The sequence below is a fragment of the Pollachius pollachius genome (genome assembly GCF_949987615.1).
Source record: "Pollachius pollachius genome assembly, chromosome: 2".
NCBI lineage: Eukaryota > Metazoa > Chordata > Actinopteri > Gadiformes > Gadidae > Pollachius > Pollachius pollachius.
This window is the reverse complement of record NC_136935.1, coordinates 31358646-31384558: the sequence shown is the minus strand read 5'-3', so window position 1 is coordinate 31384558 and position 25913 is coordinate 31358646. Positions and strand designations below refer to the sequence as shown.

At 45.2% G+C, this 25913-nt stretch overlaps 3 protein-coding genes across 18 annotated transcripts in view; 1 reads left to right on the top strand and 2 right to left on the bottom strand.

Annotated features, from left to right (window-relative positions):
- Positions 1-1252: 1252 nt before the first annotated feature.
- On the top strand, positions 1253-5705 carry hmox1b (heme oxygenase 1b). Its single transcript, XM_079730600.1, has 7 exons — positions 1253-1498; positions 1716-1774; positions 2717-2828; positions 3340-3555; positions 3805-4077; positions 4324-4411; positions 4576-5705. The coding sequence occupies exons 2-7, from the start codon at positions 1722-1724 to the stop codon at positions 4701-4703; spliced, it is 870 nt and encodes a 289-aa protein (XP_079586726.1). The 5' UTR covers positions 1253-1498; positions 1716-1721; the 3' UTR covers positions 4704-5705.
- Positions 5706-5908: 203 nt separating this feature from the next.
- On the bottom strand, positions 5909-8151 carry LOC307071593 (RING finger protein 11-like). 3 transcript variants are annotated; one of them, XM_079730627.1, is made up of 3 exons: positions 7730-8151; positions 7220-7389; positions 5909-6659 (listed from the first exon to the last, which is right to left on the bottom strand). In XM_079730627.1, the coding sequence occupies exons 1-3, from the start codon at positions 7763-7765 to the stop codon at positions 6488-6490; spliced, it is 378 nt and encodes a 125-aa protein (XP_079586753.1). In that variant the 5' UTR covers positions 7766-8151; the 3' UTR covers positions 5909-6487. The 3 variants fall into 3 exon arrangements, with proteins under 3 accessions (XP_079586753.1, XP_079586751.1, XP_079586752.1); XM_079730625.1 differs by having other exon boundaries at positions 7776-8151; XM_079730626.1 differs by having other exon boundaries at positions 7220-7386; positions 7776-8151.
- A 1018-nt stretch (positions 8152-9169) lies between these two features.
- Positions 9170-25913, bottom strand: part of LOC307091791 (nuclear factor 1 X-type-like) — a gene marked incomplete at its 3' end in the record, with an annotated part of 110094 nt that continues 93350 nt past the window's right edge. For 9 of the 14 annotated variants that reach the window (XM_079758592.1, XM_079758605.1, XM_079758603.1 and 6 more), the window contains 4 exons: positions 21648-21820; positions 20140-20287; positions 17277-17365; positions 9170-14285 (listed from right to left, as the gene is read on the bottom strand). In XM_079758592.1, the coding sequence (XP_079614718.1) occupies positions 14271-14285; positions 17277-17365; positions 20140-20287; positions 21648-21820 (425 nt within the window). The remainder of the gene's footprint in view (positions 14286-17276; positions 17366-20139; positions 20288-21647; positions 21821-25913) is intronic. The other 5 variants (XM_079758606.1, XM_079758597.1, XM_079758596.1 and 2 more) reach the window with 1 other exon arrangement.

Here is a 25913-nt window from a genome sequence, read left to right as displayed (position 1 = left end):
AAGAATAATAATGAGTTGGGATGTTCATTTGGGAGCAAAAAGGCGCATGTATACGCATTCTTAAGTTTGCTGCTTTTAGCCGATTCTACCAAAACCCTATAAACTTGGAACGATGGGGGCATGTGTTATGGTAAAAACTAAACCCTTCGACCCCATCTTGTTTTTAAGATTTGATAAGTAAATTGACGAACACAGAGATTGTGCCATCCGTCAACAACACGCAAGCTCTTTGTTCGCCAATTTATTATCGAGTATTAAAAACAAGATGGCGTCGACGGGTGAACTACTGATGGTATTGTGTGTATAAAATGTCCTTTTTAATAAACAATCTGCACACTTACAAAGTTATCAATGCCTCGTTTTATATTTTAAGACCCTTATTATACTATCAAAGAAGTTTCGGGCTACTTCTAGCCTTATAAGTGCTTTAAAATAGCGATTTAGTTTTTACTAAATCTTAAATTGGCTGTTTTTAGCCGAAGAATCGGCTAAAAACAGCCAATTTAAGAATGCGTGTACATGCGTCTTTTTGTTCTCCCAAACGAACATCCCAACTCGTTATCATATTAAACATATCCCAGATCCATTTTAAACCGGATTTGTCCTTTAAGTATCTAACCTAACCTAACCTTCTTGGACCATGGTTGAAGTGCAGGTTCCTTGCGAACGTCCAAAGTGAACCTGGCGGATACGATAGGAAAAGCTCGGTTCAGAGGACGGGTGGTTGAATGTGCTGATCAATGCAAAAGAACGGGCGAGAGACACCGATAAACCCGTCTAAAGAGACGACGTTCCACGTCAGAATCTAATCTCGACCACGCGTAACCTAATATGAATGTGCATATGAACACGTGCAACTGATTACTGATGTTCAACATTGAAAGTCCATGTTTTTTTGCCCAGTCACGTTTTGCGCCTCAAGAACAACCTGTTATTTCATAGTTCATAAAAGCACATCGTCATGGTAAGGACTCCCACTAGGAAGTTTAAAAGTTGAACCGTCATGTTTAGTGCTCTCCCTCCTCTCCCTCCCGCTGCTGTTTTTTCCCTAGACATATTGCTCCATCACGCTAAGACCTTAGGTCCCTCCCACATGGACTATGCCTCCCAACCCACACCCCACCAATTGCCCTGATTTCCTATTGGTCCCGAGATTCGCAAAGTAATGATAACTTCTATAGTCCCTCCCCGCCGTTGTCCGGTCCCCCTTTGTTTTTGGTCCAAAGTGCCCCGTCATGTTTAGCAGATTCCCATGGCCAGCGGAGTTCTCCACAGTGGATGTCGAGTCAGCCGCAACAAAGGGTCGCTTCCTGTTTATCAGCCGGACCGGAGGGGAGGAGACGAAGGCTGCTGGATATAAAGAGAAGACAGCTGAGCAGATTCAGAAAGAACAGAAAAAGCACCGAGCTTCCGGACTAGAGCAAGGGTACCACTGTGGTCTTCAACAACGAACAACAAGTCAAAGAAAAAGTCACCGTAATAACATTTTCTTCCTCTGGTGAGAAGCTGTAATATTATTATTGTTGTTGTTGTTATTGTTGTTGTTGTTATTATTATTATTATTATTATTATTATTATTATTATTATTATTATTATTATTATTATCATCAGTAATATCACCTAGAAGGCTACTACCTTGTGTAATGGTATTGATTGTTTAATGGTGTTGGTAAAATAAAAAAAGGATGTGTTAGTAACATTTGTTGCTTCTGCAGACAGATATGGAGAAGGAAAACAAAGCCCGGACAGAAGAAGAGCCGGGGATGCCTAACAGGTAGGAACAATCTGCAACCACTGGAGTGTCAGACACCTACATTAAATAATGGTAATGAATAGTATTATACACACGCACACGCATAATGTTGCGTGTGTATTATAATGTTGATGATAATGATAATAATAATAATAATACATGGACGCATGGATTGACACATTTATTGATTATTTTGACCAATACCTACCGTTACTCTAGCCTGGTCCTACCAGACTCTCGTACTTCATTTCATTTGCACAGAGTCGGCCCAGTGCCACTCTGGATCTGCCATAACCAATCGCTAACGTTTGGCCGGGAATCACGTTGCGCGCAGGCTGTAAACAAACCAAACACCGTGCGTGAAGATGTCCGTCAACGAGAGCTGACTTTAACGTCATTGTTCTCAGCCAATCCCACTGTTCGCTGATTGGACGCAGAAAATTTGGACGGCGAAAACTCATTAACATACCTCAGACCCAGACGTAGTACTGAAGGGAAATTCAAATTGAGCGGAAGTACTTAGGCGGGCGGAGCCAGGCTACCTTTACTCATTTTCATTAAGGAAAACCAAAAATTACCCTGTTGGATGGAAAACTGTTAATAATTATTGTTATAAACATTAATTTATATGTTTAAGTATGATCGAATTTCATTTTTGCTTGATATGCATATTCATATATGGATTTTAGTATAATCTATATTAATATATCTACTAAAATAGTGCTGTCGGGTCAAAATGAATTAAGAATTGCCAAATGGTCAAAACTATCTGCCATTGGCTTATGGCAGGACGTTGTTTCCATAGTTTCATGTTCACTAACAGAATCTGGGGTGCACATAGCCTTGCATATTAAATACAGGCCGTTGGTCCTCAACTTTGGACTCAATAAACCATTCAGATATCTGCAAGACTCGTTCAAAAATGCTTATGTTTGCTGTTTTCTTTTTTTTGGACCGCTACAGAGACCTATCCGAACAGATCAAAGAGGCAACCAAAGACAGCCATGTGAGGGCAGAGAACACAGAGCTGATGCTGAGCTATAAAAAGGGACAGGTCACCCTGGCCCAGTACAAGGTACTGCACTGCAACACACACACACACACACGCAAACACACACGCACACGCACACACACGCACGCATGCACACATGCGCATGCACACACACATGCACACACACATGCACACACACATGCACACACACACACACACACACACACACACACACACACACACACACACACACACACACACACACACACACACACACACACTTTACGTGTTTTTCAACTGTTTACTGTTTAATCCTTGTGGTGATCAACAAAGTCACTATGTTGTCCTCACTCTAAATGCTATTCAGACTGCAGTGGACAGTGGATGTGTGAGGGACTAGGGCATATTCATCACTAGGTGCTCTTTACTGCTTCACAACGGTCTACTCTGAGGAGCTTTAAACATGCACACCCCCCATGTGTGTCACTGGTTCTACGTAATCATAAAGTGTGCAACACTACACTGCGGTCTGAAGGTGTTGGGGCTGATGGCGGACTCCCTGTGTTGAACATCTCCACCTCTCTCTCCTTTATAGCTGCTGCTGTGTTCACTGCACCACATTTACGCTGCTTTGGAGGAAGAGCTGGACAAGAACAGCAACCACCCGGGAGTAGCACCCATCTACTTCCCCACCGAGCTGGCCCGACGGGAGCTGATTGAGGAGGACCTGGAGCACTTCTATGGACAGGACTGGAGGGAGAAGATGGTGGTGCCCAAAGCCACTGAAAGATATGCCCACAGACTAAGACAGGTACTTTAGCTTTGTTCATGGTCGCTCCAGCTCATAGTACAGTTTGCTCATAGTACATACGACTTAGACCAGCCGATATATAAAAAAATGTGTTACGTTTTTTACGAATGGATTTTGGCTTTGTTTCTTTAATTTCCTTGTAAGTGCAGTGAAACGTCATAGTAGCGTGGAGATATTGGCACATCAAATATTTCTGCAACAAAACATTGATGAAGCAACACTGTCCGCCTCTTTTTCTCACTCTCCCAGATTGGAGGAGAGAATCCAGAATTCCTGGTTGCCCACGCATATACCCGTTACCTAGGTGACCTTTCTGGGGGTCAGGTCCTTGGCAGCATTACCCAGAAGTCCCTTGGGCTGAAGAACGGCAATGGCATTGCGTTCTTCACATTTCCAGGCGTGTCCAGCCCCAACCGGTTCAAGCAGCTGTACCGGAGCCGGATGAACAGCGTGGAGCTGACTGAGGAGCAGAGGACGGGGATGCTGGAGGAAGCTGTCCGGGCCTTTGAGCTCAACATACAGGTCAGCAGATGGCAGAGGCGCTGATGTGTCACAAAACGAGTTATTCACAATGTCTTCCGATCTTTATTAGGTTACATATGCTTTGACTAGAACTTTATCTTGTTACATTAAGGAAACTCAAAGTCAATGGCTAACCAATTACTTCAATACATAGGAATGTCTGTTTGCTTAGTCGTGCAAAAAAAAATATATTTGGTTGCTTATCTTGCTGAGATTTAATATTTTATCTGGTTCCTTCCCTCACAGGTCTTTGATGCGCTACAGGATTTGGTTTCCAGTGTGCAGAGAGAGGCAGATAGGCAAACACACACATCACAGGCAGAACAGCTCAATGGTAAGATTATCACACATGCGGGCACACACACACACACTCACATTCACACACACAATGGGTAGCATTGTGAGGTACTCTTTAAAATCAATTACATTTATCATGAACCATCTGTCTTGACATCTTCTCACCTTTTTACTTTTGTTGTTTTTTGTGCATTGCCTCAGGAACTCAACGGTTGAGCAAGACTCAGCCGTTCCCAGGGGAGCTGATCACCTCGGCCCCTCTCTTCAGGATGGTGATGGGGCTCTGTGTGGCCCTTGCTACAGTCTGCATGGGAATCTATGCTTTTTAGGGGAAAAATAAATGTTTTTTTATACATTTTTCAATGATAGTGATGCAGCCCAAAAGCCTCATGTAGACTAGACAGCTGTAATGCAAGCTGTTATGTAATCATATGCCTCGAATCAGGACTAGCACAACCCTCCTTATAAGGAGGCCTACCCCAAGGTATCATATTATATTTGTTTCTGCAATTCAAAAATGAGGTGTTCGTTTTCTTTTAATTAGTAAAAAAGAATGGTCATCGTTTTTGTAAAAAAATATTGTGTGGACATCATTTAAGGGCTGATACATTTGTCAAAAAAAGAAGAAACCTTTTTCAACAAAAAACATTTGTGTATATACTTGTCATGCTAAAATGTGTTATTTTCTTAGCTCAACCTGTTTTTATATATATATAATACTGTATTGCTTGTAGATGTGGATAGTGAGCCATTAGTATTTCCCTTATTTATGGACATCTCCTTAGATATTTCTTTTTTCAGATTATATGTTCATTGATTGGAGTCTCATTAGTCAATAGATAATAGTCACTGTGCCAGTTATTTTGAGTTCGCTACAATGAAGCAATAGTAGCCTTGTGAGACTATTTTGATCTTGCATGTTTTTTTTAATCGTTTTTCTGATATTCAGTGCAAAACATTTTTTAACATTATGCAACTTTTTCACGAATCTGCCATTTATTATTTAGTATGTTCTGTTGGGCCACTTACGGTTTAAATTGTAAAATGTGTTGAAATGCTGCCATCTACTGGCGAACTAAAAGCATGGCAAACATCAGAAAAACTCCAAATGCTCCCTATACAATTTTCTTTTAATATATATATATATATATATTGTTTGAACCCCTTGAAATATATGTAAATAAACTTTACATTACTTTGTCATCAACTTTTATGATTTTCTTAGTCAGTATAACATTCCATCCATGCCAAGAAGGCAACCGAAAGGTATAACAAATGATCGTACCTTTAGCTCAAAATAACAGTGGTTTAAATGAGTAAACTTTACCTTGGACATAAAACAAACTGACTAAACTATCTACTACTGTCAATGTTGATTAACAATAAATTTTTAATGCAATGCCCTGTTCAAAATGTTGAATGTGAATGTTGGAAACGGGCCAAATGTGAAGTTAATTGGATGAATGGATGTCGAGAATATAGGACAGATCTAGAGACATACAGAGACTACTTTCACTTTATTAAGATGGTTAAAACACTTTAAAACACACCAGCATACTGACTTCCTCAGCCTCAAAACAACTGTGCAAGTACTAGTACAATTTGTACTTGTGCTTGCAGTTGTGAAAGTGAAATGTCTGTACAAAAGTACTACTACTACAACACGCACACACACACAGACACATACCCACACACACTACAGTTTGCTTTATAATCTCTGACAACTATTATGAACCGTCCATCTTGACACAACCTTGTACATTTTACAGGCAGCAGACGTCAATGAAAGATACAATTAAAAAAATAAGGCAGTGGCAGTTCTTCCTTTAACATACACTTGTTTAACCTTGTTGGACTGAACTGTTTGGTATCAGTAGGGAGCCGCTGTAATCAATAGTCAGTAGTACTCCCGCAGTAAGGTGCAGCTTCGCTCTCTCCTTCAACTGATCAATGTTTGGCAGATATTTGGCAAAAAAAAAAGAAGGAAAAGGCAATCTCAATCTCTGGGGTTTCCATGTTCTTCTGCCTGGACATGGGGTGTCTCCACGGGTCATAAGGTGCGTTTGATATCACAGCTGGGGCAGCCACGCAGGGTGCGGGGGGGAGGGGCTCCTCAGTTGGTCTGATATGTGGCCAGCAGGGCGGCCTCTACAGGCTCCATACAGGAGGGGCAGGTGAAGGAGCGCACGAGCCAGCGGTCGATGCAGTCCAAGTGGTAGGTGTGGAGGCAGGGCAGGAAGCGAATGGCATCTCCACACTCAAACTCCACCATGCAGATCACACACCTGGAGGGGAGACGGAGAAGAGCATTCAAACGCACACTATAGTAATGCTTTGCTTTAGCGATTGGTAAGCTTCTTTTTTTGATTCGTCTTTAGCTCATTCTGGGAATGCGAATAGAAAGAGAAATTAGGAAATATTTGACTAAGCTACAATATAATAAAACTCACATTAACTCATTAAAATTAAACAGTTGATGCCATTTGCAGTAGATGGGAGTAAAGTTAGTACAGAGAAAGATAACCAATGGCAATTTTAGTTGTCGCTGTTCGGCTCAGTTAAGCTTAGCCCTTTCCCCACACTAAATATAACTGAATAGATAATGCTGTACTGTGTATACCTACTACGTATTCTGCACTTATTCCTGGTCTAGGAAATCTAGACTTGTAAATGGCTACATTTGTTTCAGAAGTCTATTCTTATTGTGTACATGAGCAATGTTGTTTTCAACTCTTTCTGAAACAAACAATGAACAATTTTCTGCTGTGTCTAGGAAAAGCATTGGTCTAGCACCTTCCTTCCACCTGTACGTCCATAAAGATTGAATGGATTTGAATGAACTCACTCTTTTACTTTCCTGTCCGAGGCCTCTGCTGGCTGGAAGAAGCCAGTGGGCAGGTGCTGAATGAGGCCGATGCGTTGGGCGATGCATACCTGTTGGTCTTCACTCAGCTGGCTGGCTGGCCTGCCTTGCCCAGGGGAGATGTGGTATACCTGATCTGGCTCACCATGCTCCTTGGGGAGTGTGGCCAGACATCAACGTACATTTTTGTTAAATGTGTTTTTTATGTTAACATAAATTGGGCAAACTCTAAGGAACGAAATTATTGATATGAATTTAAATAATAATCACACAAAGAACTACCAAACAATCCCAGTTCATATAGTTGTGAACCACATTGTTTTTGATTGACAGTAGAGACGACAATAAGATCTGAAAACACGATCATCCTAGCACTTCTATTAAGTAGAGGCTTGATATTGCTGTCACAAAAAATTGACCAGTTAAAAATAGAACCTCAATCATGTGTCAGGAAATTTAACTTCAGATACACAAACCATAAACTATCGATACCCGTGTAGTGGATGCCGTGGAACGTGGATGTATCATCAGAACCAACCTCCCCGTAGGGTGGCGGGGGCTCCCCTGGCAGGCTGGACCCCTCGGAGTCGTTTAAGGGGGACGTGTCGTCGGCACTTTGGAAATACAGGCAATTCCCCATTTAACTATTACAGTAAAGTCTCCAACAGCCCTAATAACACAAAACAGCCCCAGACTGCGGAAGTCCAAGTGCAACAGCCTGGAGAATAACTCCACCAGCTGACAAGTTATCAACTAGGTGCAGGTCGCTGCATTCAACTTGATATCATTTCGCAAACCAACGTTATTAACCGAGCCGTGTCTACTTTAAAAGGGTGCCTCAAAATAAATGGTGCAATTGTTGACCGTAGGTTAAACTTTTAGGGGTCTTTAAGGGACATTTTTCTGCTTCTCGAGTCCAGGCTGCTTGTGTTTACTAAAAGTGACGCCGGAAACTTCGTCATCATCAGTTTAGCTTCTGACTTGTCTCGCGATGCGGAGACGTGACTCATCCCTTGTCTCGCGAGGCCTAGACATTACTCACGGCCTATTTGTATTTTTTGGCGAATTTTACTTTTACCCCCTTGCTGAGCTTCCCTCGTGACCAGGTCACCATTGAAAATAGATTTTTAATGTCCAATCTTTTCATCTTGGACAAATAAAGGCTCAACAAGTAAAGCCTTTGAGACAGGCTCTGGGCCCGCCTAGGTAATGATTATCATAAAACCACATTGTATTGTTAGTGGTCGGTAAAATGTTAATTTTTCTCCTTTTTCATCATGCAATTTTCATCATCCGCTTCTACCAATGTTTTCCCGACTGGGTAATGCCTTGAAAAAAGGTATAATATTTAATTTGATCACTACTATTTCTACTACCAATGTTTATTATTATCATTCAGGCTAGGCCCATCAGTTTGGTACCAGCCTCACACCATGCTGCCCTTCATTTCATACAGTGACCACCTTCCGCTCCGTGAGGGGCTAGTTCTCTATTGTTTTTCATTGTATATGTATTTATATATATTATTCTATTGAATATGTTATCCTGAAATTCTGAAGATGTCATTAGTTGTCACAATAAAAGGTTTATCTGCTGTCCTGAATCAATTTGTGGCCCTAATAAATTAACGTCATTGTTATTTTGTTTAATTACGTTTTTCAAATTGGTTGGTTTCAAATTAATGTTATATTATCATAATTTTTCCACGCAAACAACATCATTTCATATTGACATGAATGTATGTGTATGTAGATCAGAAAGTAATCACGTCACATGTTGGTCCCTTGTGTGTTGAGTGTGGGCCCTGGGAGACAATGTCCATGTGGTAGATATGCAGATAAACTTGACTTTGACTACAAACTAGTTTTGGTTTGGTTGTGTGCATGTCAACAAAAATAGAAAATAAAACAGAAATGGCACACAGCACAGGTGTACAGTTAAGAACATCCTTTAATTAAATCAGGCTCTGTTCTTGTCAAACTGTTTTTCTTCTTATGGGAAAGAAACTGTAATATAACACATGCATTTCACTTAGGGCCCCTGGGAGGGGGGGTGTGGTCCCAGAAGAGACAGGGTGAGAGGGGCCGGGGGGTTGGGCTTTGCATGGTGGGCAAAGACAGGGGCACTAGAGAGCAACGGGGAGGTCAAAGGGCAAGGGTGCTGCATCTAATTATACCCCTAACCAAACTTATACTTAAAAACAAAACAATAAAATAGCAATAACAGAAGAGAGAGCCAGAGGCCCGGCGTGAGGCTGAAAGGACGCTTCTCTGGATGCTCTGAGGGTCGGAGAGCCGTCCCCAGGAGTCAGGCCATCTTTATTTACTTGTCTTTGTAATTGGTTTGTATTGCAGAGTTGATGAATGGTTAATACTGCTGATGGTTTTATCATATAAAATCCATCGCTAAAACGACAACACAACAATAGGATCAGATGTATTACTATACTGGAGGTGCCGGCTGATTCCCTCAGCCTCACGGGGGTCCGGTAGTAAGGTGCTTGTAGCTTTACAGTTCAAGGCTTTCTCAGAGAAAGCAATAAACAGCATACCCTGATAGAAACATTACAGGAAATCCCAATTGAAATGACTAGGGGGTGGTAAAACAAAAAAACAAAAACAAAATAAAACCCCTAATATAAATAGATCAAAAAGAATTTAACAAAAGCCTAAACACTCATCGTGTCAGAGCAGCCCCGTTCCGACTAATCACAGCCCCCCATTATTCCATCCCCGCGAGCCCCTGCTTGGTGACCCCGTCTCGCCTGTTTGGGGACCACCCCACACACCCCCACCCAAGAGCCCATCAGCATAATTTGTTCACTTACATTAGCGGTTGAATGGAGAAGCTAGAGATGGGTATGGTAATACAATGAGAAGCGTACAGACAAGAATAACATGTGAGCTAACTGCATTCTGCTCAGACAAAAGTACTTTTTTTTTCTGCAATTATTTTTTTTTTCAAACCCTTCCGATAATGGAGAGGGTGGGAGAGGGATAGAGAGAGCTAGAGAGAGAGAGAGAGCTAGTGAGCTAGAGAGAGAGAGAGAGGGAGAGGGAGAGAGAGAGAGAGAGAGAGAGAGAGAGAGAGAGAGAGTGCAAGAGAGAAAGAGAGAGGGAGAGAGAGAGACAGAGCAACAGACACACATTTACAGACTACTCCAGTGTCTAAGAGAGAAACAGAGGAGACAGGGTAGGAAAAAAATAAAATAAAGCGAAGAGCGGAACGAGAACACATTTTTTTGCCTTTTCATTTTTTTTCTTATCATTTATCAATAAAAAGTAAAGAACTAATTCACACCAGATTCCTTTTGTACTATATATATACGGCTTTGAAAAGGAAGAAGAAGGGGAGGTACAATGGAGGGTTATTTTTTTTTCATCTTTTCGAAGGTCGAGGAGAAAAAAGTGGCCCCAGAGTCCACTCACAGGGGGCCTCATGGAGCCCCCCTGAATGCACTCAGGGGCCAACCTGCAGACCTCCAGCCATCTCCAAGGGTGATCTGGATTACAAAATGGAGTCTGTGAACAAAAGGCACTTTCAAGGGACAACCTTTAACTGCTGGGAAACTATACACTACAGCACAAGCACTACTCAAGAGTCATTTACAGAGGGGGGGTCAGGAGAGGGGGGGGGGGGGGGGGGGGGGGGGGGGGGCAGGCTCAACTCGCTGGTTCTTTTACACTAAATGGTTCAGACCGGGTCCTGGTATAACTGCTTTTTTTTTTTTTGTTCTTCTCCCATTCAGTAAAACATGTTAAGAGTGAACTAATGCTGGTGGGTCTTCCAAACGCCGGAAGCTGCTATGCTATATGTCCTCTCACTTGTCTCAGAAACCAATTAAGACTTCCATAACGAAAGAAACTGAAGACTGGGTAATGCAGCATCTCCCAAAGAATCGGGAAGACCTTGTCACGTGAAATCAAATGAATAGAAGTTAACTGAGACGCTGGGGACTTTTGTGGGGTTTCTTTGAAAGAAAATGGCTGGTTTATATCGGGGCTGTTTTTGACAGGGGCTTTTCAGAATCGATAATTGTAGTTATTTTGTTGTCGTTCTTCTGTTCTTGGAAGGTTGCACCAAAAGGCCTTTTGTGTCACAACCTTAAGGTAAAGTACCCCCTCCCCCCGAGTCAATACAAATAAAAGAGGAATACAGGTGGAGAGAGGAATATAACTGTATCCTAAATGCTATGTTTGTATTTTGTTCCTTACCATTCATTTATAATAGATTTTACTGTACTTTATAGTGTAAAAGCACCAGTTTAATCTTGTGATATATGATTCTTTTTGATGTCGGGTAGAAATCTTTCCTTCAGACCTCCCACATTTTTATAAACAAATGATTACACATTAAACATTAAAAAAGAGACAAAGGAAATAAAAACCAAAAAAAAAACCTTACAAAGACTAGGATTTTTCATGGCCCAAGTTTAGAGTCCAGGAGCTTACGGACTTGAAACAAATATAATTTTTTTTCCACTTTTTTTTCTAAGCTTTCTTAAAAATCTCTAACAGACAAACACAATGATCTACCCAATGCATTGCACGTGGCTCAATCGACACATCATTTTCAATAATAATACTTTCCATCAAAAAAAACAACACTTTTTTTCTTCAAATTTACTGTCGATCTTTGACATGTTCCTTTCGCTATTAGGATGCTGCAGGTGTCGCGTGGGTGTGTGGGTGTGTTCTCTTTGAATCTTACTGGTGCCAGTACAGTGCTGTTACTGGGGTTGAGTTGTGACGCCGCTGGTGAAGAAGGGGGCCCGGGGTTCGGAAAATAACTAGACTGCCAACGACCTCATTTTGTACAACTTGAAAAGTACAATACAGAAGATCACTCTTAAGTTTATGGATTGAAAAAATACATTTTATATTGTTTTGCAGTACTCTAACTGAAATTTCTCCATACAGATCTGTCCTCTGCCAATTAATGCTACAATATGCAACAAACCTACCATTGCTTTAGCCATATTTGATGAATAGGAATCAAATCTGCTGTCTGGAGTTTATTATTAATTGCCTGAAAGTAGGAGGAGGCACTTCAGTAGGTCTGGTCTGGATAGATTTGTTTCTGAATTTTTCCTGAAGCCAAAGCAGTCCAGTTATTTTGCGATGTTGTTGTTATTATTTTGGTTTGATATTTTATCATGGCAAAAAAAAAAAGAAGAAGATTCTGGCAATGTGTATGTTGTAAAATTAACATAGGAAACAAAATTAAAAACACAACTCAAGTTGAAAATGGCAAATCTCAGGCGAATGAAAATCCATTAACAAAGGCAATTTGGAGATTACCAAATAGGCAATAAAGGCTTCCCTTTATCATTGAATCAATGTGTCAGCCAGGTTAGTGCATTATATAAGTGTGCTCGTGTGTCTGTCTGTGTGTGTGCGTGTGTGTGTGTGTGTGTTTGATGCCTTTTACAGAAAGTCGACAATGGGTGACAATGAGTAAAGCAATGCAAGGGACATACGGAGTTAAGTGTAGCTACTGTGTTGTCGTTGGTGAGATTTCAGAGACTGCTGTTTGCTGTTGTGCTGGATGAAATCCAAGCAACAAATAATTGTGGTACTGCAAAATAAAGCCCAAAAAAGAAAATGTTATGACATGCAAGAGAAGGTTTAAAACATAAGTGAATCCAAGTGAGACAAAACCAAAAACCAATCAAGGCAAACAAAAAGAAATGCAAGAAAACACCTCCAAACAAAAGAAAACGCAGACGCTCACGCTGTGTGTGAGCGTCACTGTGGATCTAAATCCATGCCTAGGAAAATAACAAGATATTATGAGTGATTGTGATTGTGTGACCGACGACTCTGAAGGTAACATTTTGTTTGTTGTGTGTGGTTATTGTAGTGTGTGTGTGTGTGTGTGTGTGTGTCTGTGTGTTTGTGTGTGTGTATTTGTGTGAACACCTGTGTCTGCCCATAAACCTTTTTTGTAGTTCTATGTTTCATTTGTTTTAGGGTGTCAGATACAGCAAGCTGCACCCCTGCGGACCACTGCTGTCGCCTGTGTCTTAGTATCCATGTGCAATGCAATTCATCCCTTATTCGAATCAATAGTGCATAGGTGAGGGGAGGAACAAGCACATGATGATGTTAGTGTTATGACTAATGTGTGTGTTCACGTTTTGGCGTGTGGCTGTCCACTCTGCCAGCAATACGCTGTGATCACTTTTTTCGACGGGTAAACAAAAGACCAGCCACTTAGTGCATGTGTCACACCATTGGATGGTGTCACTGTTATTGGCCAATCAGAAGAAATGTGCAGGTTGGGCTTGGGTGGGCGGGGCACAGATGGGAGCGAATCAAGCGGCTGAGTGTGGTGACAGACAGGCATGGTGTGGTGGTGGAGCCCCTGACCAGCGTGGTGCTGCAGGTGTGCAGGTGTAACGGTGAGAGGGGAAGGTGTCATACACCTCGGGATGAGACAGTTGCTTGGACAAATGCATCAGGGTGGTTGTGGCAATTTGGAACTCAAACCCTTTAAACTACAATGTCCAACTGCACCATTATCTATCTATCTTGATTTAGTTGAGTGTGTGTGTACTTGGATCTCCTAGCCAATGCACGGAGTTTCATTGTCAAGAAAACAAAAGCATAGTAAAAAAAATAAAAATAAAAAAACAATTATTTGAATAATTGGTCATTTGTTGGGTTGCTGTGTTATGATGTGTTGTGTTTTTCGCTTTCTTTGCGATGTTTCGTTTACGGTGTGTGAAAGACGCCTCCTTCTCTTCCTCATCCTGGCCACTCAATCTCACATAAGCCTCCTGCAGAGAAAAGTGGAAATGACACATTGGTGTCAGATAGTGTGTTGAGTTGGATGTCCCCTTAGCTCGGGAATGGGTGGACTCCCAGCGTGGATGGTTGAAGTTTGAGTAGTGTCGGTGAGAGAGAAAGAGCATTTTTTTGTGTCAGCAGTCCGTTTATCCTCGTTTTCAGCATGGATGTAAAGATGCGATTTTCCAGATTCCAATTATTATAAGAATTTGTTGAGCTGTTGTTTATTCTGAGAGTCCATGTCAGAGGAACCAGGACTGTAAGGGAAGAGAAAGAGAACAAAAAGAGAGAATTAGAGAGAGTTCTTAGAAATCCTCATCGACACTATTAACACAGTCATCATAAACTGTCCAACAGGTTATATTATTAGTCAACAGTTATTATATTTAAGAGACTTATTTATTCCATGCATTAAAGTGCTGTTTTAAAATGTTCCATGCATTCATTTCGACTACATTATGCTGATACATATGAACAGATTCATGCCAAGACACTGCCCAAACAATTCACTTGAGCATTTGCACATGCATTTTGCAAGTTGAGCCATAAAATAGAGCAGTCTTCACTGTTTCTCTGTAGTTCATTAGACTAACATTAGGGGGCCATCTATGATTCTTTCTGTCTAGATCTCAAACGGGGCCAAGCTCAACCGAGGTCCCTAGGCAGCACCAGGAAAAGTTACAGCCTCAGATTACACCTATTATTATGATGACATTTTTTTCTAAACATACAAAGGATATCTTAGGGCTACCCATTCACCTTTTTGCTGTCCATTGCTTCCTCTTCCCCCCCCCCCCCCCCTCTATTTCTCTCTCTCTCTCTCTCTCTCTCTCTCTCTCTCTCTTCAGTAAGTGGACCCGGGCCTGTTACTGCCTGGCCATGCGCTACCAGTTTACACGTAAGTTGATCCGGATAATGTGAGCTGAGGGCCCCCCCCCCCCCCCCCCAGGATCTAGTTTCCACAGTTTGATAAGAGACGGAGGAAGGGTCTTGGCGCGGGACGGCCTGTCTTGGCTCACACTGACATTCCACAGAGCCCCCGGGCACCGGGGGGAGGTTCAGCCCACAGCCGCGTCTTCACCAGATAACCCTCCCCCCTATACATAACACAATGCTTATTATTCCTTGGTGTGTATCACTCGCCTCCTAAAGGCTTCCTCTCACTTACTACCAACCTCAGTCTTGTCTTTCCCTTTCTCTCTCTCTCTGTCCCACCTCAGCCAATGTAATACTTGGCTGCGGAGAGTGACCCCACCCCTCTACATTACCCCCCTTCAAGTCCAAGTTCAACTGCCTATGACATCATGTCTGGTTGCTTGGGGCAACCAGACAGCCGGGACGTGACTGTTGAGGGCAGCAGGCTTAAACTAACTCCCCCTGCCTCTCACTCTTTCCTCCCTTTCTCGCACTCTCTTTTTTTTTCCTTTTTGTTAACTGTTGCTCCCCCCCTCTCTCTCTGGCTGCATCGCTCCTGTCGCAACGCAAGAGGGCTCCTCAGACCAGCTCTTTACAGCTTCTTTCGCCCTCACTCCCAGCGGCCTTTCTCTCTCTTTCCCTCTCAGTCTTGGCTAGGGGACTAGCAGGCAGGCTGGCATGCCTACTGTCTGAACCTGCCCATATGCCAGCTAGCAGCAGGAGAGGCAGGAAGTCAGCGTTGTCCTGCGCGCAGCCTGGGCTTGTGATTGACCCTATCGGCTCAGCTAACCGCTAGCGCCGATAGCTACGCCCAGGTTCTGCCCATACATGGTCATGTTGTTGACGTCGCAGTACGACGGTGTTTAAAATGATAATCCACACAGGGAGATTAGAGGTGTTGCAAACAAGGTTCAGCTGTTATAGGAAAGCTGTTTCATTTTAAAATGTGTGTGTGCGTGCATGTGTGTGCGTAAATGTGTGTGTTTGTGCATGTGTGTGTCTTCATGTGTGTATGTGTGAGAGAGAGTGGGGGGTAGGTCAGGGGCATTAGTGTTGGCAAAGAGTTAAAATGTGTATGTGTGTGTGTGTGTGTGTGTGTGTGTGTGTGTGTGTGTGTGTGTGTGTGTGTTGGGTCCATGTGTGTTGGCTCATGTGGATGCTGTGTGAGTGTTCCCATAGTGCCAGGCCATACGCCTGTGGGAGAGCAGTGTGCAGGTGGGGGGGAGAGGGATCTGAGAGAGCAGCAAGGACAGACAGAGGAAGAGAGAGAGAGAGCAATAGAGAGCGAGAGAGAGAGAGAGAGAGAGAGAGAGAGAGATATATATAGAGAGAGAGATATATAGAGAGAGAGGGAGAGAGAGAGAGAGAGAGAGAGAGAGAGAGAGAGAGAAAGAGAGAGAGAGAGAGAGAGAGAGAGAGCGAGAGAATAGGAAAGAGAAAGTATGAGAAAGGGAGGTTGATTGTGTGTGTGTGTGCCTGCATGTGTGTGTGTAGCTGCTGATGGATGTAGAAGCGGCCCGGGAAGGAGGAATGCAGATTGCTTCCATGTGTGTGGCGAGGAGGAGGAGGAGGAGGAGGAGGACAGAGGAGTCGGACTTGGCTGCAGCTGGCAGGTGCGGTTAGCCCCTAATGAGAAAAGTTGTGTTGGTGATGGAGGGGGCCCAAGACGCTGCAGCTCAGCGGCAGGGGCCCGGCCGAGGCGCCCCACCGCAAGTAGTGGAGCGCTGCCGGCCTCACACGCGGCTCTAATATGCAGTGTGTGGGGGGAGCGCTGGAGATAAATCAATACAGCTGCAGCCGCCCCGACGCTGGCAGCGCCTGGCCGCGCGGTGGGAACCGGGCTCTGCGGTGCGGCGCTCGTAAAGCAGCCAGAGCCGAGAGGAGACGGGGGTTCACGGCCAGGGCCCGGTGTCCACACAGATGGGCAACCCCCAAATAACAACAACGGCCCTCGCTGAGTCACACCGTGTCGTTTCTCGCTTTCTGGCCTCCGATGTTGGTCGTTTTCCTTTTTCTTTTGCTTAATGAAACACACTCTTTTTAAAAATACAGAGCTCTCGAAGCATTGCGCCACAATAAGCTCTCTCTGGGAGTGAGTGCACGGCCCTGCGGTCACTATTGGGGACCCCCCCCCGGGACATACACTCGCCTTCATTTAATTCTGTATTTCCCTCTCCCTGGTCAAACCTAAACCAATGAGCTTCTAACAGAGCAACCCCTCACCCTACTGAATGACGGGGGTGGGGGGTTCCGGCAGCTTCTTCCTGGTATCTCTACACTCTGTACACAGATGAGGGTTAGCCGGGGCGAGAGGGGAGAGGAGGTCAGCCTACCTGACTCTGCTGGGGGATATTCAGAAAGTTGTCCCGTGCTCCGATGCCGACAAACCGGTTGGGAGCTGTGGAGCCTGGCGTTGAGTATGCTGTGGTCGAGAGAGAGCGAGAGAGAGAGAGAGAGAGAGAGAGAGAGAGAGAGAGAGAGAGAGAAGAGGGGGGAGAGAGAGAGACAGAGAGAGAGAGAGAGAGAGAGAGAGAGAGAGAAACGTACACACAAAAAAACACAGACACATACAGATAAACAGACACACAGGTACAAACACACAGAAAGGTGGACAAAGAAGACAGTAAGATTCTGAACTTTGGCATCCCATGATGATGGTTGTCAATACACATTTCCTATGTACGTGATTAAATAAACACAGAATAGCCTATGACTACAATATATTATTACATGTATAATGAGAGACAATCAGGGCAAGTAGTGAGAATAATATCCTCATATAGATGATAGTAGGTATGTTGTGTTCAGGTTGGGGAGGTGGAGGAGAGGGCGGGGGAGGGGGGAAGTGAGTCATTGAAGTGCCTCTATTGGTGGGAAGCTAGTAAGAGAAGCGACTCTGCTAGCAGGTCAACGTCTGCGGTCACATCCCAAACACTCCCAGCAGCCCCGAGAAGGGACATTCTGTATAGCTGTGTGTCCATGTGTGTGTGTGTTTTTGTGTGTATTTGGTGGGGGGTCTCCCCATGTAGAGGGGAATGGAGGCCCTCTTGAAGGGCAGGGTTCCTATAAGGAGGCAGCTACTCTCCAAGACTCTGTAGCAGAGGATGAGATAGTAGGGCAGTGGCTCCTACTGGACTCCAATAGAACCGAACAGAACCAGGGCGGGGGGGGGGGAGTTTAACTGGACTGAGTGTGGCTGAGCCGGAGTGTGTGTGTGTACTTGACATCTCTGGAGTGCCGTTCAGAGTAACGCTGTATGTTGAAATTCTTTCAGAGGAAATGCATTTTTTAAAAAAAAATAAAATAAGAATGAAAAGAGAAGTGGGAGAAAGAAGTGAAGCAGAGTGAATCCACGGAGCAGGAGGAAGCGATGAGGAGGAGAGAGGAGGTGCTCATAGCAATATCATTACGGCTCATGGCAACTGAAACTGGGGGGGGGGTGTGAGGACATGACAAGTAATAAGGGGAGAAAGACCAAAAATAAAAGCGGTGAGGAGGAAGAGGATGATGAGGTGGAGGATGAGTTGAAGCCCCCCCTCCCCTCCCCTTGGCGGCTCCATCCTGTGCCCCCCGTCTCTGGGTTTGTGCCTCTCCCATCTCGCCCGACTTGGTCCGTTGTGTGGGGGTGGAGTGGGGTTGGGGGGCGGGAAGGGGTGGGGTGGGTTCGGGGGTTTGGGGCAGCACCCGTGGGTGCCAACACCCACAAGCCATGGCGCTCCCGGGGGACCCTCCTCTCTCTCTCTCTCTCTCTCTCTCTCTCTCTCTCTCTCTCTCTCTCTCTCTCTCTCTCCCGCTCCCTGGCACTACCGCTAATTAGACAGCCTTGATGAAGATCTATTGTTGTCTGACTGGAGAGACTAGGTTACCGCTGTTGTTGTTGTTGTTGTTGTTGATGATGATGATAATGTTGCAGTAGTACTTGTGGTTTCCGTGTTTGTTGTTCTGTTTGTTCTGGATGTGTAATTATTATGGGATGTGCGTGTGAGAGTGCTGAGAGGATTTGGGCGAGTAAAGTGGGACATGATTTTTATTTATTTATTTATTTAGTCTTTTTTTGGAGTCCACGCCAACTGCCCTAGTTAAAAAGAGGAATACAAGAGAAAAGGAAAAAAAAGAGTGCGGGGGGCGGGGTATGAAGTTATATCAAATGAAAAGAGGGGAAAAAAATACGAAAGCAGAATTGAGGAAGGAAGATGAGAGAAGAGGGGCAGATAGTGTTGCAGGACATGCAATGTCTACACTTCAATGACTAGCCTCCGCGCCTAGCCCTTACAGCGGCTAGCCAGACCCCCCGCCCTCCCCCACCTCATCAACTAAAACACAGACAGAGAGAGGCACAGAGACAGAGAGAGAGGCAGGCAGCAATAATGGGAGAGGGGGAAATAGACAGCCCGAGAGAGCGAGAGAGGGAGAGAGACTATACTGCCTCCTGTGGAGGCTGCGGTAGGAAACCCAACACCAGAGAGAATGCGAGAGAGAGAGAGAGAGAGAGAGAGAGAGAGAGAAAGAGAGAGAAAAAAAGTATACCGGAGGAAGGAGAAAAGATGGAGGGGCAGTGCTTGAGGAGGAATGCAGACAAAGAATGAGAGAAAAGGAAGAAAAGGGGAGGACAGGAGAGAGAACTAGAGAAGAGTCTGAAAGAGGATCTCGGCCCTGGCAGAGGCGTGGTATTCTGCCTCTACAGGAGTGGATTGTTCTAGTACAGTCCGGAGTTCGCTCCAGTAAGGTACGGTACCTCATAGTGTGGTGTCCATGTGAGTCTAAGTCTAGGTCTCTTTGGGCTGCTGAGGTTTCTGGGAGTAGTGCAGAGCGCTCTGTCTTTGTCTGGGGGGAACAGAGTTCACTATAGGACGCTAGGGACACAATTCTGGAGACACTAGAATAACTCAGCCATCGCAAATGCCTTCTGGGCTGTGTAGTACCCATCATGCACTTGGTGGCATTTGATAATCAGCACGGGAGACAGGCTCGACCGAGGCTGCAACGGTAACTAGCCTAAGCTATCCAGTGTAGAGGATTAGCTCCCGCGTGGCTCCATAGCTCTGGGGAGGGGGCGCTGCACTTGAGGTGAGGAGTCGGGAGGTGGGCAGGGGGGGGAGGGGGGGAGGGAGGGAGGTGGTGATCTGTGGGAGGGGGTGGGTGGGTGGGTAGGGGGTGGGGGGTTGGGGGGGGAGGTTTGGGGCTGGGGTGACTTACACGAAGACGTGGGTGAGCTGAGTCCGCCGTCAGGGGGCGTGCTGATGGATTTAGAGTCGGGCATGGGGAGGGGCACGGGGCGCGCCACGGGGGGCGGCGGGGGCAGCAGGAAGGAGCCGGCCATTTTGCCCTGGCCACCGCCGTTAGGCTGAGGACGGACCAACATACAAGACAGGGTGAAACACACCCCCCGAGAAGACAGCGCATGGGGGGGGAGGAGGAGGGGGCGGGGGGCGGTCGCAGATGCATACCACGCTGCATGCACGCTATCTCGCATGCAGCCCGCCGCTCGCATTCCCCGCAGCACTGTAACACGCTCTCAGGCAACCAGCAACGACACAGACAGATGTACGCCAGGATGTGCACTCACACACACATCCACACACGCACGAACACACCCACACACAAACAAGCACACTTACACACACACACACACACATACATACATACAGACGCAGGCACAAATGCGTACGCAAGCACACACACACACACACACGCGCGCGCGCGGGAGCGCATGCACATACGCACACAAAGACACACACACACACACACATACAAATACAGTCGCATAAACAAATGCATACGCTCACACGCACACACACACACACACACACACACACACACGCGCACACACACAGGTCTCAGAGATGGCAACCTCGACATAAACAGTGGTATAAATAAAATGCAGAAGACGAGAGACATTCATATCACACAGGGGAGAGGGAGAAATGAAACTTTGCAGGAGAAGTTATAGAAATGTGACGTTAAAAAAAATGTTATGTGAAAAGGGAGAAGCTGGAGATCAGGAGTGTATTGGTGTGTAAATGTGTGTGTGCTTCCTGTGCATTTTACTGCAGCTCACAAAGTATCGATTATTTACACTGGTAGTGTGAAGTTCAGTAAACATAAACAGGGAGCATTCGTACAGCATGTGCAATGGAAAGCAGGCCCTTTCCAGACATTAGGGAATTTAAAAAGAAGAAAGAATGCTAACAGAACAGATCAAACTAAAGCAACTAAGGATCTGAATTGTTATTGAAATGCTAAGTGTGTGTTAAACTACTCATCATGTTATCTACAATCATCCCCCTGGACCCTGTGTGGTTTGTTTCATTGATTTGGGGTCAGCATTATGTACTTGGCGTGTGTGCTTCACTGCTTGCATGAGGATTCAAGTTGCAAACGTTCATAGCTCCTTCTCATTGACAATTCAACAATTAGGATTCAACAATGATCCAATGATGACATGATCCCTCATTGTATTTCTTCACCAAAGTGTCACTGCAAAAATCCCACTATGAACCGAGCGATGACTATAAGTGATCAGTGATCAACGATGAAGAGTAACCACGGACTTGAACGAAATCATGGGAACTCACTGCTTGTGACTTTATGAGCCAGTCAGCAATCGTCGGTTGCAAGGAGTTTCTTTGAAGCAAGTGGTTACTATCCCCCCCGCTCCCCACCCCCTTCAGAGCCTACGGCGGCGGCCCCCTTAGAGGACTCACCTGTGCGCTGGCCTGGCCACCACCGTCGGTGCAGACGAACTGCACAAACTCCTTGAGCGGGTCCTGGTGGTGGTGGTATCGGATGGTCGGATGGGTGGAGAAATAGGGGCTGGACTGCTGGATGATGGAGGAGGAGGGGAAGTGGAGGGCGGAGGCTGAGGCCCGGGGGCTCCCTGGTGGCGAGCACAGCAGCACAGTGGAGGGTGGGGAAGAGGGAGACAGAGAGAGAGAGAGAGGAGAGAGAGAGAGAGAGGAGAGAGAGAGGAGAGAGAGAGAGAGAGAGAGAGAGAGAGAGAGAGGAGAGAGAGAGGAGAGAGAGAGAGAGAGAGAGAGAGAAGAGAGAGAGAGGAGAGAGATAGAGAGAGAGAGAGAGAAGAGAGAGAGAAGAGAGAGAGAGAAGAGAGAGAGAGATAGAGAGGAGAGAGAGAGGAGAGAGAGAGGAGAGAGAGGAGAGAGAGGAGAGCGAGAGGAGAGAGAGAAAGAGAGGAGAGAGAGATAGAGAGAGAGAGATAGAGAGGAGAGAGAGAGATAGAGAGGAGAGAGAATGGAAAGAGAGAGATAGAGAGGAGAGAGAGGAGAGAGAGAGAGAGGAGAGAGAGAGAGAGAGAGAGATAGAGAGGAGAGAGAGAGTCATGTTGGAAGTGGGAGGGAAGAGATACACGGTGAGATGGGTGCCAATTGTTATAAAATACATACAGACATGCATTTAATACCCTACGTACAGGAATAAATGAATGAATACGTAAATGAGCCACCATTGTTTAATTGATCTGATGTGTTACAAGCGTACAGGTACAGAAGCGAAGGAAATAGCGATATCCAACTGCCTCTGATTTTGAGCCAATCTGAATATGCTATCGCAATAACCTGCGGTTTGTCACAGATGGTGCTGTCAACCATTTTTAGTGGTTGCTCTTTAACATGCGAGCCTACAGAGGCATTAGACATGCATATGTTTCTACTGACCTCTCACAGAGTGAGTGATATGGAAGCAAACACAAAGGTTAAGGAGGGTCCCTGTTCCTAGAATGCCCACTGGATTTTCAGTTGTTCTGCTCGGATTAAAAGACTGTAGCGCTTCTGCCGCTCGCAAATGACTTGCATTATTCTCAGCTATTCTGCAACATCTGGTCCCATTCATTTAATAAATCAGCCCTTAGATTTCCTGGTACGGGGCATTGTGAGCACACACAAACACAAACACACACACACACACACACACACACACACACACACACACACATACACACACACACACACACACTATAACAAATGCCTGCACACAGACAGGCAGACACACACATGCACACACTTTTGCACACGCTTTTTCTTCCTTGGTTCTACACATGTGCATGCAACATCACCAAATACAGGTTGTGACAGTTACACACAAACACACACACACACACACACACACACACACACACACACACACAAAAATGCATGCACACACACAAAGGGTTTTTCCACTTTGTTTTATTGCTTGTTGGTGATGGGTAATCAATCAGTGGGATATCACTGCTGTGCGGTTCTGCCCAGTAGTTTGAGAGAGAAAGTCACAGCCAACCACAGAGCACATCCCAGAGACATTAGTCAAGCAACACACAGACACACGCACACCCACACACACACACACACACACACACTCACACACACACACACACACACACACACATAAACACACACACACACACACACACACACACACACACACACACACACACACACACACACACACACACACAGATGCGGAACGCACACAAGCATGCACACCCACACACACCCCCACTTTCTATGTCCTTCTCACACACACACACACACACACAAACACACACACACACACACACACTCACACACACACACACACACACACAGACACACACACAGACACACACACACACACACACACACACACACACACACAGAAACACACACTTGTTCACGCATGCAGCCACACACAAACACACACGCACAAACAGAGGAGGCCACGTTCCAGTGTGTGTGCTGGGATTCTATGGCCTTGGTAACTTGGCAGTACAGATAAAACAGTCAAGCTGCTAGGTGAGTTCAGTTTGGCAAACATGCATCTGTGCTCATGTCTGTCACCTCCTACCACCTACCGCCCAACCGGTGGACTGTAGTCCAAGGTTTAGCAGCCTAATAAGGACTATTTCTGCACGCGTGGCGGAATTCTGTGTCTACACAGATTTAGTCTTGATGTAAAAGTTGCTGTCTATCGATATCTTTTATGATACAATGTTTGTTTATTTATATGTTGCCGTGTGTGTGTGTGTGTTTGTTTTACTAGATACATCATTTTTGGCATGTACGTATGTTGGAGAGTTTAGATGCAGACACATCTCTGGACCCGGAATAAGACAAAACTCAACCTGGCTCCATTCCATGTAGAGCTCTGCCAATGTGGCTGCATAAATCACCCCGACTCTCTGCCACACACACACGGACGCAAACACACACACAGACACACATACATACACATAGACAAACACAAACACACACAGACACACACACACACACACACACACACACAGACACACACACACACGTATAGACACACACACACACACACAGACAAGCAGACGAACACAGACACCTACACACCCACACACAGACACACACACACACACACACACACACACACACACACACACGTATAGATACACAAATTGACACTAACAGACACACAGACATACACACAAAGTTGTATTTGTTCATATTCAGTCAGGGTGCCAGAGCAACTGCTGCTGTTCCTTCCTCCCGTGCGCACAAAATCATTAGTGCGTCATAAGTTAGGCATTATTATAGCTGCCGATGATAAGATTCAAACATAAAGGAACTTTATTCAAATATAACCATTAAAGTCTAGAGAGAAATTTCTACATATTGTGAATAGGACTATACATGTGAACTGTATTTTTTAAGAGACATTCTTGTTGTCATACTTTCTTTAAAGAAACATAGATGTCCTTTTTTCCAATTGTGAGATTGTGATTGTGTGTTTTCCGGTGCACTAATTACTGGGAAGAGCTTACTAAACGAGCCCACTCGTTAGCCCACGCTAAGTGACGCTTGCTGCACAACAACAAGCCAAGTCTGCTGCCTGCTCCTTCCCGTCCTTCCGTATAGCCTCCCATCTCCCTCTTTCATCACTCGTCCTCCACTGGGGCTCTGCTCCCTTTATAGAACTATGGCCTCAAAGGGACACTCCATTTGGACAGCGGCCATTTTAGTACAGAGAGCCCTCCAGCCAAATAGATCGTAATTTTACACCAGCACACATGCACTCACTGACACACACACAAACACACACACACACACACACACCAACACAAATTCATATCACAACAGTTTGTCGCTAAACCCCATGCATATGCATGTACAATGGAGGATAGCAAAAAGCCTGTTCAGACACACAACACACACACATGCACGCACAAACACCCACACACACACACAGGGCCGGGGGAAAGTGAGAAGTTAGCCAGCAAACAAAGAAAGGCGAGCTGGTCCTTCACACCTCTGCAACCAAACACAGACACAACGGCGAGAGAGGCAAATTTAGAAATCAATTCAAATGCAAAATTCAATCTGGCGGTTTTGCATTCTCCAGAGGACCTTCCGACTGGCACGCAGAGATAAAGAGCGTGGCTTAATGGTGTAAGATACGGACCGGTCCCTCTCTCTCGCTCTCTGGGTGTGTGTTTTTCTTGTAAATATTCTGCAGAGCGCTGGGATGGACCATGAAGGGCACTGGGTCCACATGGCCTTTCCATGGCAGAGCCTGTTTTGACTCCAGGCCAAACCATCGCTCTCAGAGAGCGAGGGAGAGAGAGAGGGAGACTAGCGAGGAGGAGCGGTGGAGACATCTAAAGAGAAAATGCGTGGGAGAGAGGGGGAGGGAGAGAGAGGGAGAGGGGGAGGGAAGAGAACGCTCTTTTTTTCCCCTTTGAAAAAGCAAAAATCTGCCTATAGGGACACGGCTGGCAAGCTGTAGATTGAGGAGACGTTTGGAAGGGTCCGATTAGAGGCAGGGGAGCGCTGCCTGACAGGTAAGAGAAAGAACGGCTAAATCGACACAACCTTCCGGATCAAATCTAAAGCAGATGTACCTATTACGCACTTAAGTTTCTTCTTCATCTTTTTTTCGTATTGACATTGATTTACTTCGAAAAAACAAGAATCCTTGCAAGGGAACTCCAAACCCAAAGGTTATGTGTTGGAGGCGCCCGTTGGCCGCAGCCTACC